The sequence below is a fragment of the Camelus bactrianus genome, chromosome 15, assembly GCF_048773025.1.
Source record: "Camelus bactrianus isolate YW-2024 breed Bactrian camel chromosome 15, ASM4877302v1, whole genome shotgun sequence".
Lineage (NCBI taxonomy): Eukaryota > Metazoa > Chordata > Mammalia > Artiodactyla > Camelidae > Camelus > Camelus bactrianus.
Window position 1 is genome coordinate 30333510 of NC_133553.1, and position 12193 is coordinate 30345702.

Sequence of the window (12193 nt, forward strand, 5' to 3'; positions counted from 1 at the left end):
GCTCTTCCTGTGACTCCTCCCAAACCTCAGGTGATAGAGACCAGGAAGAAAGAGGCTCCGTACATGCTCCCTGAGGACGTGTTTGTGGAGAGGCCCAGGTGAGGAGCACCCCGGGGACATGGTCAAAGGCACCCAAGGCAGCTGAGCAAGAAGGCGGGCAGTGGGAGGCCAGGGACTCAGGAGCAGTAAGTGGACCCTGCCTGTGGCCAGGACATCCTGGTTCCCCTTACATGACTGTAATCCATGCCTTAGGCCTTCCTGGCATGTTGTACCGTAGAGTATGGGATACATCCTCTGGGAACTTTGGCCAAGGCCATGGGAACACATCCTGGAGGAGTCCTTCCTGATAAGACACTGCCATCAATCCAAGTGGCCTTCTCAGACTGTATTCTGTGGGCCGGTATCATTTCGGCATCAGAGGAACTCAAGGAAAAGACACTCTGAAAAAAACAAAATATCCCACAAATCCCACAATAGGAAATGGCTTTATAAATTATGGCCCATCCACACCATTAACAACTGGTAGCCCATCCACAGTGTTCTGGAAGAATAGTCCATGTGAAATATTCACTATATAATAGGAGAAAAAAAAATAGATCCTGTAACAGGACTGTGAGGGACGGGGCTGTGTTTGTGTGTGTGCATCCGTGTGTGTGACTGAGCGATTCTGCACAAAATGTGAATGCAATTCTCCCTGGAAAGTGAGACTGTAAAGAGGGAGGGAAATAGCTCAGTGGTAGAACACATGCTTAGCATGCACGAGGTCCTGGGTTCAATCCTCAGTAAATCCATTAAAAAAGAAAGAAAGGAAAAAAGAAAGAAAGTCGGACTGTGGGTGATTTTTTTTCCTTTTGCTTCTCTGTCATTTTGTATAATGGACGTTACTTTTATAATAAAGAAAGTCATTAAGAAATCATTCTCACCACCCATGGTTCTCACTTGCTTCCTCCCTCCTTTGTCCTCCAGGCTGTCTCAAAACCTCGATGGAGTGGTGATTGAGTTTCTCTTCCGCCAGAGCAAGATCAGTGAAGTCCTGGGGGGCAGTGGTTACAATTCAGACAGGCTCTGCCTGCCCTACGTCCCTCAGCTGACAGGTATGAGCTCTGCTCGAGGACATCCAACCCTGCCTCTGGCTTTTCTTGGCCAGGCAAGGGCCTGAATGTCAGGGACTTGAGAGTCCTTCGGTCGTCTTCCATGGTACCTTGGATGTCATACAAGAGCTGAAAGATACAGTGCAAATCTATGGTGAGATCTTCTTGACTTCCCCACCACTCCTCCTCAGTGCAGGACCCTTTGGAGTAGCCAGCCCGTGGGGTAGCCTGGCCCATGCACGGGAGAGGCCCCACTGTGCCGGAAAGAGCACACGTGGGCTCTGGAATCAGAGACCCAGTTCTCTGCAACTGACTCCCTGAAAAATCTTAGATGAGTCCCTTGGCATCCCTTGAGTCTCAATTCCCTTGGCATCTCCTGAGTCTCAGTTCCCTTGACCGTAAAATAGGGATATTAACAGCACCTGCCCTAAAGGGTAGAGGCAAATGCACGTATAGATGCTACACAAATGACAGCCTCTGGTGCTGTCAGCAGATGGCATGTGTGCAAGTTGAGGTCATAAGCAGCTTTTTTGTGACCATCAATGATTTCAAAATCTTAGCCCCAAAGAGCAAAATTCACCACTCTAAGATGGGCAGAGAAAGGTGCTTCCATAAACCCCAGCTGTATCCTCAGTGTGTACTGAGCCCTCGGAGGACTGCAGACCAGGCAGAGGCAGAGGGGTTGGGAGATGGTGCTGGAGGCGTGATCCTGGCTCTCTCTCCAAGGGCCAGCAGCTCTAGCTTCTGGGTTTCTCGTTTCCCAGATGAGGATCGCTTATCCAAGAGGAAGAGCATTGGAGAAACCATTTCCCTGCAGGTGGAGGTGGAATCCAGGAACAGCCCAGAGAAGGAGGAGGTGAGTATCGCAGTAACAAGGGAGTCCTCAAGATGCATGATGCTTGGTTTTTTTTTGGGGGGGGGGTAATTATGTATTTAGTTACTGAATGGAGGTACTGGTGATGAACCCAGGACCTCATGCATGCTAGGCATGTGCTCCACCACTGAGCCGTACCGTCCCCTCTAATATGCTTGTTTTTAATGGTGACTCTGCCAATTAAGGGAATTGATGGAGATGTGGGGAAACTTAACAAGAAGTGAGGAGGATGCACATCTGGGTGGGACTGGGACTAGAACACTTTCGGGGTCCTTGGGTCCAGACAGCCTGGCACAGCCATGGAGAAGAGCCTGGACACCCAGTCTTGCCGCAAATGAGCCTGGAGCAAGAAGTCAGTTAGGTCAAGATCAAGCCTCCCTCTAAACGCCCTCAGCCATTCCCACAGCTCCTTGGTCTGGAACCTTCCCATGGAAAGAAGGAAGCTCAGACTCAAGCTAATTGGAGAAGTGAAATGAGGTTGAGCCAGGTGTCCTCCAAGGCCCTTCCAGCTCTGCAAGACTGGGAACCTCACATGTGTTAGGGTCACAGCTTGAGTTGGTTGTTGTCCACTCCATTGTTGTAATTCTCCCTTCCCAAGAATTGAGAGACCCTCAGGAATTGGTAAGTAAAGTGAAGCAGAAGGAGGAGGAGAAGTGCTTACCTGGGGACACAGCCACCTGCTCCCTCGTGGCCTCCTAGGTCCAACATGGGTTCCTTCCCCTTTTCGAGATTCGGCTTAGCCCAGGGCTAAAGCAGGGGTGTGGGGGTCTCCACCCTTCTGCTGTACTACACTTCTCTCCACTTCCAGCCCACCGTGCCCCATGCCCACCCCTCTGGAATCCCATGGTGGCTCCCTGTAGCCTCAAATGCTAATGCTAGGCTTATAGCAGGTGATTAATTAATGCTGGTTTGGTCAAATTCCAAACCCAACGCCTGGCATTCAGAGCCATTTATCAGGAATGCCCTACCATTTCACTTCCTCTCCCCCTCCTCTCTGGTGCACATCCACAGCCCCACGCTGGCTGGTCTGCTGTCTCCCCCATGTTCTCTCATCCATCTCCACGTGTTTGCTAGTATGGAATCTCATGTTGGAATCACCCTTCCTCTCCACCTCTGCTTTCGTGAATCGCCCATTCTTTAAAGCCCACCTTGTGGTCCATCTCCTTCATCAGCTTCTGTCTACCTGCCTTCATCCAGTGATCTATCTTCCTTTTTTTCTCTCATCACCACATGGTTACCTGTGAATATCTGATGTTGGTCAGTGCTGACAGTGGATGGATGGGTGGATGTACATACAGAAGATGAATCTTCAGAGTGAATGATGCTCAGTACAGCTCTCTCTTGCGTGTAATTCTTACAATAACAAATTTTACCATTTTAACTGAGTGACTAGCCAAGAATCCTACACATAGTGGGTGCTCACTTAGAATTTGTTGAATGACTGTCCCATACCTACACTTCTGTCCATTCCTGCTCAAGCAAGCATTTGTGGAATGCCAAGCTCAGTGAATTTTCCCAAAGTGAATATGCTCGTGTACTCACACCTGGATCAGGGACTAGGACGTTGCCTTGCCTCCTGCCTCTGCACCCCCTTCCCAAAGGCAGCCACTAGCTTGACTTATGTCACTTCTTGAAATTTGTATCAGTGAAATAATTCTCTGCTTGTCTGCTTCTTTCACTTAATATTACTTTTAAGTGATGGAATATGAGTAAATCACAGGTCTTACCTCAAGGAATTCATAGTCTAGTGGGAATTCCTGGAATTTAGTCCAAATTCCTTCACTAGTTTCAGTATCTGACCTAAGCAACACATCCATGGAGCACCCTTCTTTGGGTTTTATTATTTCCTACCTCCTTTTATGGGTTCTGCAGAGGACTGAGATCCTGTGACCCAGAGCTTGGACCAGCCTCAGTGTGTCTTACCTTTATTGAATACTTGGATCACCTTGGTGGATAATTTAAAATCAGAAGTCTTCAAAAATGTTAATCAGTTCTTGAAATTTTCATTTGAGATTATATTTGCTAACTACCTTCTGTTGCTTTGAATATTTTCTGTTACCTTCTCTAAAGTTTTGTTTGCATTACAGTGTCCCCGTCCCCACCCCCACCCCCCCACCGCCACCCCAGGGCTTAATGGGACCAGCTGGAGGGAGGGGAGAAGAAGAGGGCAGTGAGTTCTTTTAGGTGGGACTTGTGACTGATGGGGTCTCAGCCTCCCCAAGTCCACATCTCACTGCTCTCCTTCAACTGGAAGCTCTGTGACTGCTCGGGGAGATTCTGGAGACACTGGTGAGAATATGGGTGTCCCGAGGGAGTTTCTGCCCATCAGGACATCCTTCTGAGAAATGGAAGGACTGCCAGGTAACTAAGGAAGCCAAAGCTGCCTTCTTCCCGCCCCCATTCCACTTTTCTGAGCATTTCTTCCCCTCTCCTCAGCGAGTGCCTGCCGAGGAGATCACCTATGAGACGCTAAAGAAAGCCATTGGTAAGTGGGGGGCCCCCAAGGAGGGGAGGGCGGGGCTGGGTCCTGGGGAGGTGGGTGCGTGTGCAGCTCCCCATCTGCTGCCTCCAAGTAAGATTCAGCACAGACATGAGGGCAGAGGCTGGTGGCTTCCTCTAAACGCCTCACAGCTACCAAACCTGCAATTAAAAGTCCCCCTCTTCTCACAGGGGTCAGTTTTCTATCTCAGGAACCCTCTTTCTATTGATGGCTGCTGGTAAGAGCAGTCAGTTGAGGGTCCTGACCAGTCAGACAGGTAAAAAGCAATTTTATTTGGTATAAATACTTTGACAATTTTTTGGTGGCATGTGATACACAAAGAACAAGTTGACCAATGAAAGCTATTAAGAACAAACCATAGCAATATTTATTTAATAATGGCAATAGATTTTGAGATGCAGTATTACCTCATCTGGATTATTGGTCTGTGAAGTATCCTGAATTAGAGGATTTTTCTGATAACTGATGACAAATCATGCCTTCAAAATGTCAAACCTTTTTTATTTCTGTCGTCACTGATGGTACTCTTTCTGAACGTCCCCACTGCTCTGCCTCCTTAAGCTAGGCGCGATGAATGTATTTGATGCCCTCCCCCTCCCCCCGCCTTTTTTATTCATTTTGGATAAGAAGTAGAGTATGTAGAAGCCTTAAACTAAATGGCCTCAGACTGCTCTGCTGTAGGGGCTCTGTGCTGGCCTTTGTGGTCTGTCTGACTTTCCTATTGTTGATGTCCCTTTTCAAATTACCCTGAGTACTTCCTGTTCCAGGAACTCATGTTTGAGTCCCAGTGGCAGGGCAGCTACATGGGGCTTTTGCCTTGCCTAAGGGTCCACTTAACTAGTTTTCAAACTCATAGGCAAGGAAAGGGGCTGAACCTTCAGGCAGAATCGGGAAAGGGTCTGGCCTTCCCTGGGGCCAAGTGATGGCACCGCACCCTCCATGCCCCAAGCCCCTCATCAGCAGAGGGGAGAGCAGGGCTGCAATCGCAGACCACATCCATGGGTTGACCCGGGTCTCTGCCCCAGTGGACAGTGTAGCGGTCGAGGAGCAGGAGCGTGAACGGCGGCGACAGGTGGTGGAGAAGTTCCAGAAGGCACCCTTTGAGGAGATTGCAGCGCACTGCGGGGCCCGGGTAAGTGAAGCGTAACAGGGCCGATCCCGGGACCAGACACTGGATGTGGGTCCAGGCCAGGACTGAGTTTGTAGGAGATCTTGGTTGTCATCCAGAAATTAGAGTTTGATCCCCAAAATGCCCTGGCACTATATTGTTTCCCCCAGAACCAAAAGCTATCAGTCATACACCCCTCCAGACATCACAGTTTTCATATAAGGAAGTCCTGAACTCAGGATCTCCAGGGCCAAGCAGACAGATTATAATAATTATAATCGTCAGAGCAAGTTTACAGAAATAGCTCTCACTCTGCACCGGAGAGTCTTACATTTATCAGTTTATCTCCTTCTCGTGACAACTCTGCAAGGACGTTGCCATTAGGATCCTCAGATTCCCGAGTGACGGGAAGGGGCCGGGTCACAGGAAAGGTGGCCAGCATTTGCAAAAGGGCCCATTTTCAACGGGGCGACCCTGGTGGGTGGAATGGAACCTCTTGAAAAAGAGGTTTGAAAGAGAGAGTACCAGACAAGTAGAAAGAAGGACTGTGTCTGTAATTTCGGGAAGAGCACAAAATGATATGCCAGGATTGGTTAGTCCCAGTGTCCATCTTAGTAACAATGAAACGTAACTGTAAACGTCCAAAATCTACAAATAACTGATATTTTATTGTACTTTTTCCCCCTCAATAAAAGTACATGTAATTTTCTTTCCTGTTAAATGTTTCTAATATATATACTTCTCATATTTTATAGTAATTATATATAGTAATAGAATTATAATAATATATATATAAATACGTGTAAGTATAATATAGATTTTTCTGAGCCTACATTCTGGTAACGTTTTGTTCCATCTCGAGAGGTAGATGCTGCCTATTTCATGAGCTCAGAGTTGAGGCCCAGTTACTGAACACACACTCAGTCTCATTCTCTGCGCACATGGACTTATTTGGAGTCAGAAGAAACCAGAGAGCATCTTCCCTAACACACCAGCTTTGCACAGCTGCTCTGTGGGAGTTAAGGAGCTCTAAGCCTCCTGACCCCCTGCCCAGGGTCCTTCCAGAACTGTTGCTGAAGTCGTTCCTGGCGCTCCTGGCCTCTGTGCTGTCCCCAGCAGGCCTTTGCTGGGCAGCTTTGCCTGATCTGAACCCATTGCCAGGGTCCACAGAGAAGTGCTGGAAACGAGCTCCCACCAGTTTCTTTCCTAAAGCTCACTGCCCTGCACCTGCAGTGCATGCTCTGGACAGGTGGGCTTGGGAGTCAGCTGGCAGGGATGCGGGGAGACCCCAGCTCATGTTCCCTCTGTTTATGTCTAGGCATCACTGCTGCAGAGCAAACTCAATCAGATCTTTGAAATCACCATCCGGTAAGTGGCAGCCCTGGGCAAGGGAACCCCACCTCTGTGGCTCAGCATAGGGACTCCCCCCTTCCCCCAAGTCCTACTCTCGCACCTGTTTTCAGCCCTCCCTGACTTCAGCCTCTGTCTCCAGGGCTGGAGTTGTACCAACTCTCTCCAGAAAAGGAGACAGAGACTGAAGGGAGAAAGAGACAGTTCAGTGAACCCTGGAAAAGAGCTGGGAGTCCTTGTGTCCCAGGCTGGTACTTCACTTTCGAAAGCAACAGAGTCACTGTAGAAGCTGCAATGAAGCTTGATTTCAAGCTGTAGATTCTAGAACGGCTTGAAACCTGGGACCCCATGGGGTGACAAAGTCACTGGTCCCTATTCAAAGAGAAATCCCAATCAGCTGCTCTGTTGGTTGCATGGGAGGAACCCCAGAACCCCCTCCTCATGCCCTCTCCTCCATGTGTTTCTGCCCCAGGCCCCCACCAAGCCCTTCAGGAACCATCACTGCAGCCTACGGCCAGTCTCAGAACCACTCCATCCCTGTCTATGAGATGAAGTTTCCTGATCTGTGTGTATACTGAATTCCAAGACACAGGCTTCTCTGAGGGATGGGGTTAGAAGGAGGGGCTTGCCTTCACACCTACCCCTACAGCACGGAAATCTAACTGGGCTCTCAGAGAAAAGGCACTTCCCCAGCTGAGCAAGGCGGATCCCGTCTTGCCCCCTCTCAGCCTCCATGCTTCCTCTTTGTCTTCCCCGAGGGAGCTCCGGCTACCTGCTCCTCTGGGGCCAATAAGCATCTCACCTGTGCCCTTTGTCTCCTCCTTTGTGTCCGCCTGGGACTGAGAGTTGTGGGGGTCTCCAGAGAGAGGCTGAGATCCCAGGAAGCTCCTGCTTGTGTAGTAAGTGAAGGGCTTTCATGGGGGTGGACCTGGGTGGGGCACAGCTGCCAGTTCCCCAGGAGGGAACCAGATGGAGACACCGTTGTTCAAAGGAAGCCTTAGACTACAATAAAGAGGAAGCAAGGCTGGCTCCTCCTGTAAAGCGGCAGGGAGCCAGCCAGAAGAGGGGCCCTGATCTCCTTCAGAGCATCCCCTTCCTCCTTCCCCATTTGAGGATTCTAAGGCCCTTGACACTCTGGTGTCTCTTCCACTCTCCTGCTCACCCTACCGGTTGCTTCTCCATGATTCTATCATTAAGTAATATTGAGTTCTTATAGCAGGGGCTGGGGTAGAGACACCATGGGGGGCAACTAAGGGTAAATGAAGGGCCAGCAGCCCACTGATAGAGGGGGCTGCTCTCCACAGGCTGGGTGGCAGGACCAGGGAGCAGAAGCATGGTCCCCTCTCCTGTAGAGCAGTAGCAGGCAGAAGTGGGCACATCCACGGCCATCTGTAGCATCTCCCCTCCTCTGTACGGAGGGAGCTTGCTTGGCCCTCCCGTGGTTCTCTCTCTTCTGGATGTTCTTCTGAGTTGAGTTCTTTCTCTTTGATGCCTTTCTTCCTGAGGATCCCAATGTGTTTCTACAGCCTCTGGGGCTAGGGGAGGGCAGAACAATATAATTTGGTTCTAGACGACTCAAAAGGAGGAGGGACAGTGGGGGCTCTAGGCCTGCCTACATCACCTCCTCTAGAGGAGGCTCCCAGCCTGGCTGGGAGGATGGGAAGGGAGGTGAGTGGAGGGAGTAGCTCTTTGGGGCTCAAGGATATCAGAAGTCAACCTTTTAGATGTTTCATTCGGGGAAAGAAGGATCCAGCACCTAATACTGGAGTGATTTTTTCACTCCAGTCACAGAGTCTGGACGTCAGCACAGCTAGCAAAGCTGGAGGCCTGGGGAGAGGCAGTGTAGACCCCTTTGGGTTCTGAGTTTCTGTTTTCCCTGAGTGCCACCTGCACATCTGTGTGGGGCAGGAGCTAGTGCAGAGCTTGACGGCCAAGTTTGCTGTGTTCTCCGTCCCCCACTCTACCCGCTCCCAGTCCCTTCCCTCCCTCCGGGGCCTTTGTGCCTCCAGAGCCACCTCTGGCCCAGCCTCACCTGGGCCTCTGCCTGTGGCAGCACCTGTGACCCAAAATAGCCCTTTTCTTCTTTTCCAGTCAAAACTTCCCTTGACTTTCCTGAGCCAATATGACTCACAGTGAAGTGAGAATGGTCTCCTCCCTGGAGAATTTGCTTTTGAAAAGAGGGAGGGTGAGTAGATTTCTTGATCCAAAGGAACCCCTTTGTAGGGCACAACTTTACGCAGCATCGGGTAGGGTTGGAAGCAGGCTGTTTCTGCTACAGGGAGGGCAGTCTTCTCGGGACACCCTCGGGTCACACCCACATACGTGGCCCTGCACAGATGCACTGAGAGCCTGCTTATCAGGACAGAGAGGTGTATTTGCCCAAAGCAGGAGTATCTCAACATATGTACTTTCCCATTACATGTGCAATACATTTCTTGGGCAGGGGGGCTGTCTGACCCTCGTTCCTATAGTTTCCCCCCTTGGTCACTGCCTCTGTGCTGTGAGCCTGTGGCTTCTGGATGGGCTACACGATTGCAGGGCTTCTGCCCCCCCCCCACGGCTTTGGCTCTGCTCTATGGCTTTTGGCTAATGCCAACTCAACTTTATAAGCATGAACTGAGATTTCTCTTTACCTTAATATCTGTTTATTAAGAAAGCAAATTTAAAATAACTAGAAACAAGCGTAAAGACCAATAACCTCTGGAAGAAACTTTACAGAAAATCTAAATCTTGAGCCACAAATATGTCTTTATTCACTGGATTGTCCTGTCTTTCTCCCCTACTTAGATTGGGTGAGAAACCCTGTTTCTCCCTCGTGTCTGTCTGACTTTAGGGTCCACCCCATGGCACCTGCAGCCTGAGCACTGCCCGAGGGCCCTGGTTCTGGGACTTGGAAGTCATTCCTGAAGCCTCTTGTTAGAGCCCGCACTAGAACCAGAGACCTCCAGGGCCACTCAGCTGTCTCTCCCTCATCCCCACCCGGGGACTAGAGGGAAGAAAAAGGTGCAGGATTCCCATTCTTCATACACTCCAGTGCTGTTTCCTCTGTGCCTGTCCAAAGCAGCTTTCTCTTTACATCACCACTCCCTAGCAAACATGTGCTTCTTTTGGAGACCTGGCCAAATTTTGAGTGCCCCTCTTCACAGTTTCAGTTTAAAGTTAAACTCAGTAGAATATGAGGTTGCCTAGTGACATGGAGTAGAATCTAGATTCTGGCCAAATATGCTTCAGAATCAGAAAGTTTAAGGTGAGCCTTAACTGGAACAGACAATTAAATGGTAAATTAAGCTGAAATCTAATTTTGTGCTGAAACAAGGCATCTTCCTTACATCTGGGGAGAAGGCTTAAAGCAGTGTGATACTTCTTCATTTCACGAGCCCTAGAAATCTTCTAGTTAAAGTACCCCTTATCCCAAATCTGGCCTATGTCTGAAGCTGGCAGAAGAATGGTCATGATGGGGCCTGCCAGCTGGGGAAGTGAGGAGGGGACACAGGCTTGTGGGAGGGGCTCTGTGGCCTGTTAGGGCCAGAAGGCAGTTTTCTGTGTTCTCCTTTAGCACCAGCCAGGTTGACCAGGTCTTTTCTCCTTCAGGGGACTTTGGGGTTTTAGCCCATCACCTTCCCCTTTTGGGCTCTTCCTCTGTGGCTGTTGGTTCTGGCCTATAGAGTGCAGAGTTGTAAATCCATAAATGCTGCAGCATTACACGGACATTGTAACATGTCCATGTCCATCCAGACCTTCACAACCTGGCTGAGGGTGTGTGTGCCCATGTGTGTGCATGTGTGTGTAATGTAGTTCATAGCTGACGATGTGTGTATATAATAGCTGATGTATTTATATGTGAGTGCAGATTTAGTGTCTGTGGCAGTTTTCTGTATTTTAAACTCATTGAATCAAATTAGTTTAATTTTAAGGAAGGGGAAGGAAGAGTGGGGGGAGGGTGGAGGAAGAAGGACTCTTAGCAAGATTATTCTTTAGGACTATTAGTCGTGGTTTCCCAATGAGCCGTCACAATGCCCTTTTCAAATAAATGTTAATGTTGTCACTCCACGGTTGTCTATTTGATTTCTTTAAAGTAAATGGTTTTTTGAGATGCGAACAGGATCTGAAAATATCGCCAGCATTAACCACTCCCACCTACCATTACTTGCCTCAAAAGGAAGGAGGGTAAAGGAGAGTGTGCTATCAAGATGTACACACAAGGCCCAGGATTCCCAAAAAGGGAGCATCCTCAGATGGGAAGGCCAGGGCCATTTCTTCATTAGTGACTAGAATCTAGTCCCATTGCGTGTAACCCACACTGGGGGGAGATTCTGGCTTTCTGGTTCCCCTTATACCAGGACTCCCCAGCTGCATTCCAGTTTTCTTTAATTGTGAACCCCTAGAGCATCAAAATATGGGAGGGCCATACAGAAATATTCCCCAGCCGGCTTTGATCTGTATCATCCACTGGTGGGTCTGATGCAGTTGACATGGAAGTGTGCCTGTCTGTGTATCAAGTGTCCATGAGTCTCTTGTGAATTGTAAATGTGTGTGGCTACAAACCTGTGGCCCCAACATTGTGAAAACACCATGGGGACATACAGAAGAAGCACAACCCCTGGCCTCCACCCTTGTGGAGCTTAGAGTTTCCCTGGGAAAAGAGCACAAGACATACGTGCAGGAAGAAACTTGCCATCTGAGCTGGACTGAATTCCCTCCAGTACAGGGGGGCTGGCTGACTGCAGCAATGCTGAAAATGAGCAGGCTTGGCTGGAAGAGATCCCAACTTTCCCAGCAGAAGTGGACTTGAGCCTGGGTTCATGTGAAAAAAAGGGTAACGTTCAAAACTGCAGGGGATGGTGGGGAATTCCCAGCAGAGGGTGACAGAGATCGGGAGAAGAGTGAGAACACCACAGAAATGGGGTTTGATAAGGAGAGTGAACCTGACCCACAATGGCCCTGCATGTGCCATGCCCAGTAGTTTGGAATTGATGGAAAAGTGGGATGGGGCGACTTTTTTGTCTCTTGGGTCAGGGAGTGTGGAAAAAGCAAGTTTTTGTATACACTGATGTGAAGAATTTGTACAATGGGTTGGGGAGGAAGACAACTGGAGATGAGGACACCAGTTGGTTAGGAAGCCGTTAGGATAGTCAAGGCCTGAGCTAGGAGCACCGAGGATGAAGAGAAGGCTGCGGCTGGGCCACATGGGGAGGAGAGAGCTTGGGCATGACCACGACACTGGTGAAAGATAAACCTCATAGCTTGAGCCCCAGCGACTGGAAGAAGCA

General features: G+C 49.4%; 1 protein-coding gene across 5 annotated transcripts in view; it reads left to right on the plus strand.

Annotated features, from left to right (window-relative positions):
• Positions 1–10973, plus strand: part of EFR3B (EFR3 homolog B) — an 80730-nt gene extending 69757 nt beyond the window's left edge. For all 5 annotated transcript variants that reach the window (XM_074341759.1, XM_074341755.1, XM_074341756.1 and 2 more), the window contains exons 17-23: positions 31–98; positions 967–1094; positions 1856–1947; positions 4402–4450; positions 5491–5597; positions 6892–6941; positions 7396–10973. In XM_074341759.1, coding sequence (XP_074197860.1) covers positions 31–98; positions 967–1094; positions 1856–1947; positions 4402–4450; positions 5491–5597; positions 6892–6941; positions 7396–7501 — 600 coding nt within the window. In that variant the 3' untranslated portion in view covers positions 7502–10973. The remainder of the gene's footprint in view (positions 1–30; positions 99–966; positions 1095–1855; positions 1948–4401; positions 4451–5490; positions 5598–6891; positions 6942–7395) is intronic.
• The last annotated feature ends 1220 nt before the right edge of the window (positions 10974–12193 follow it).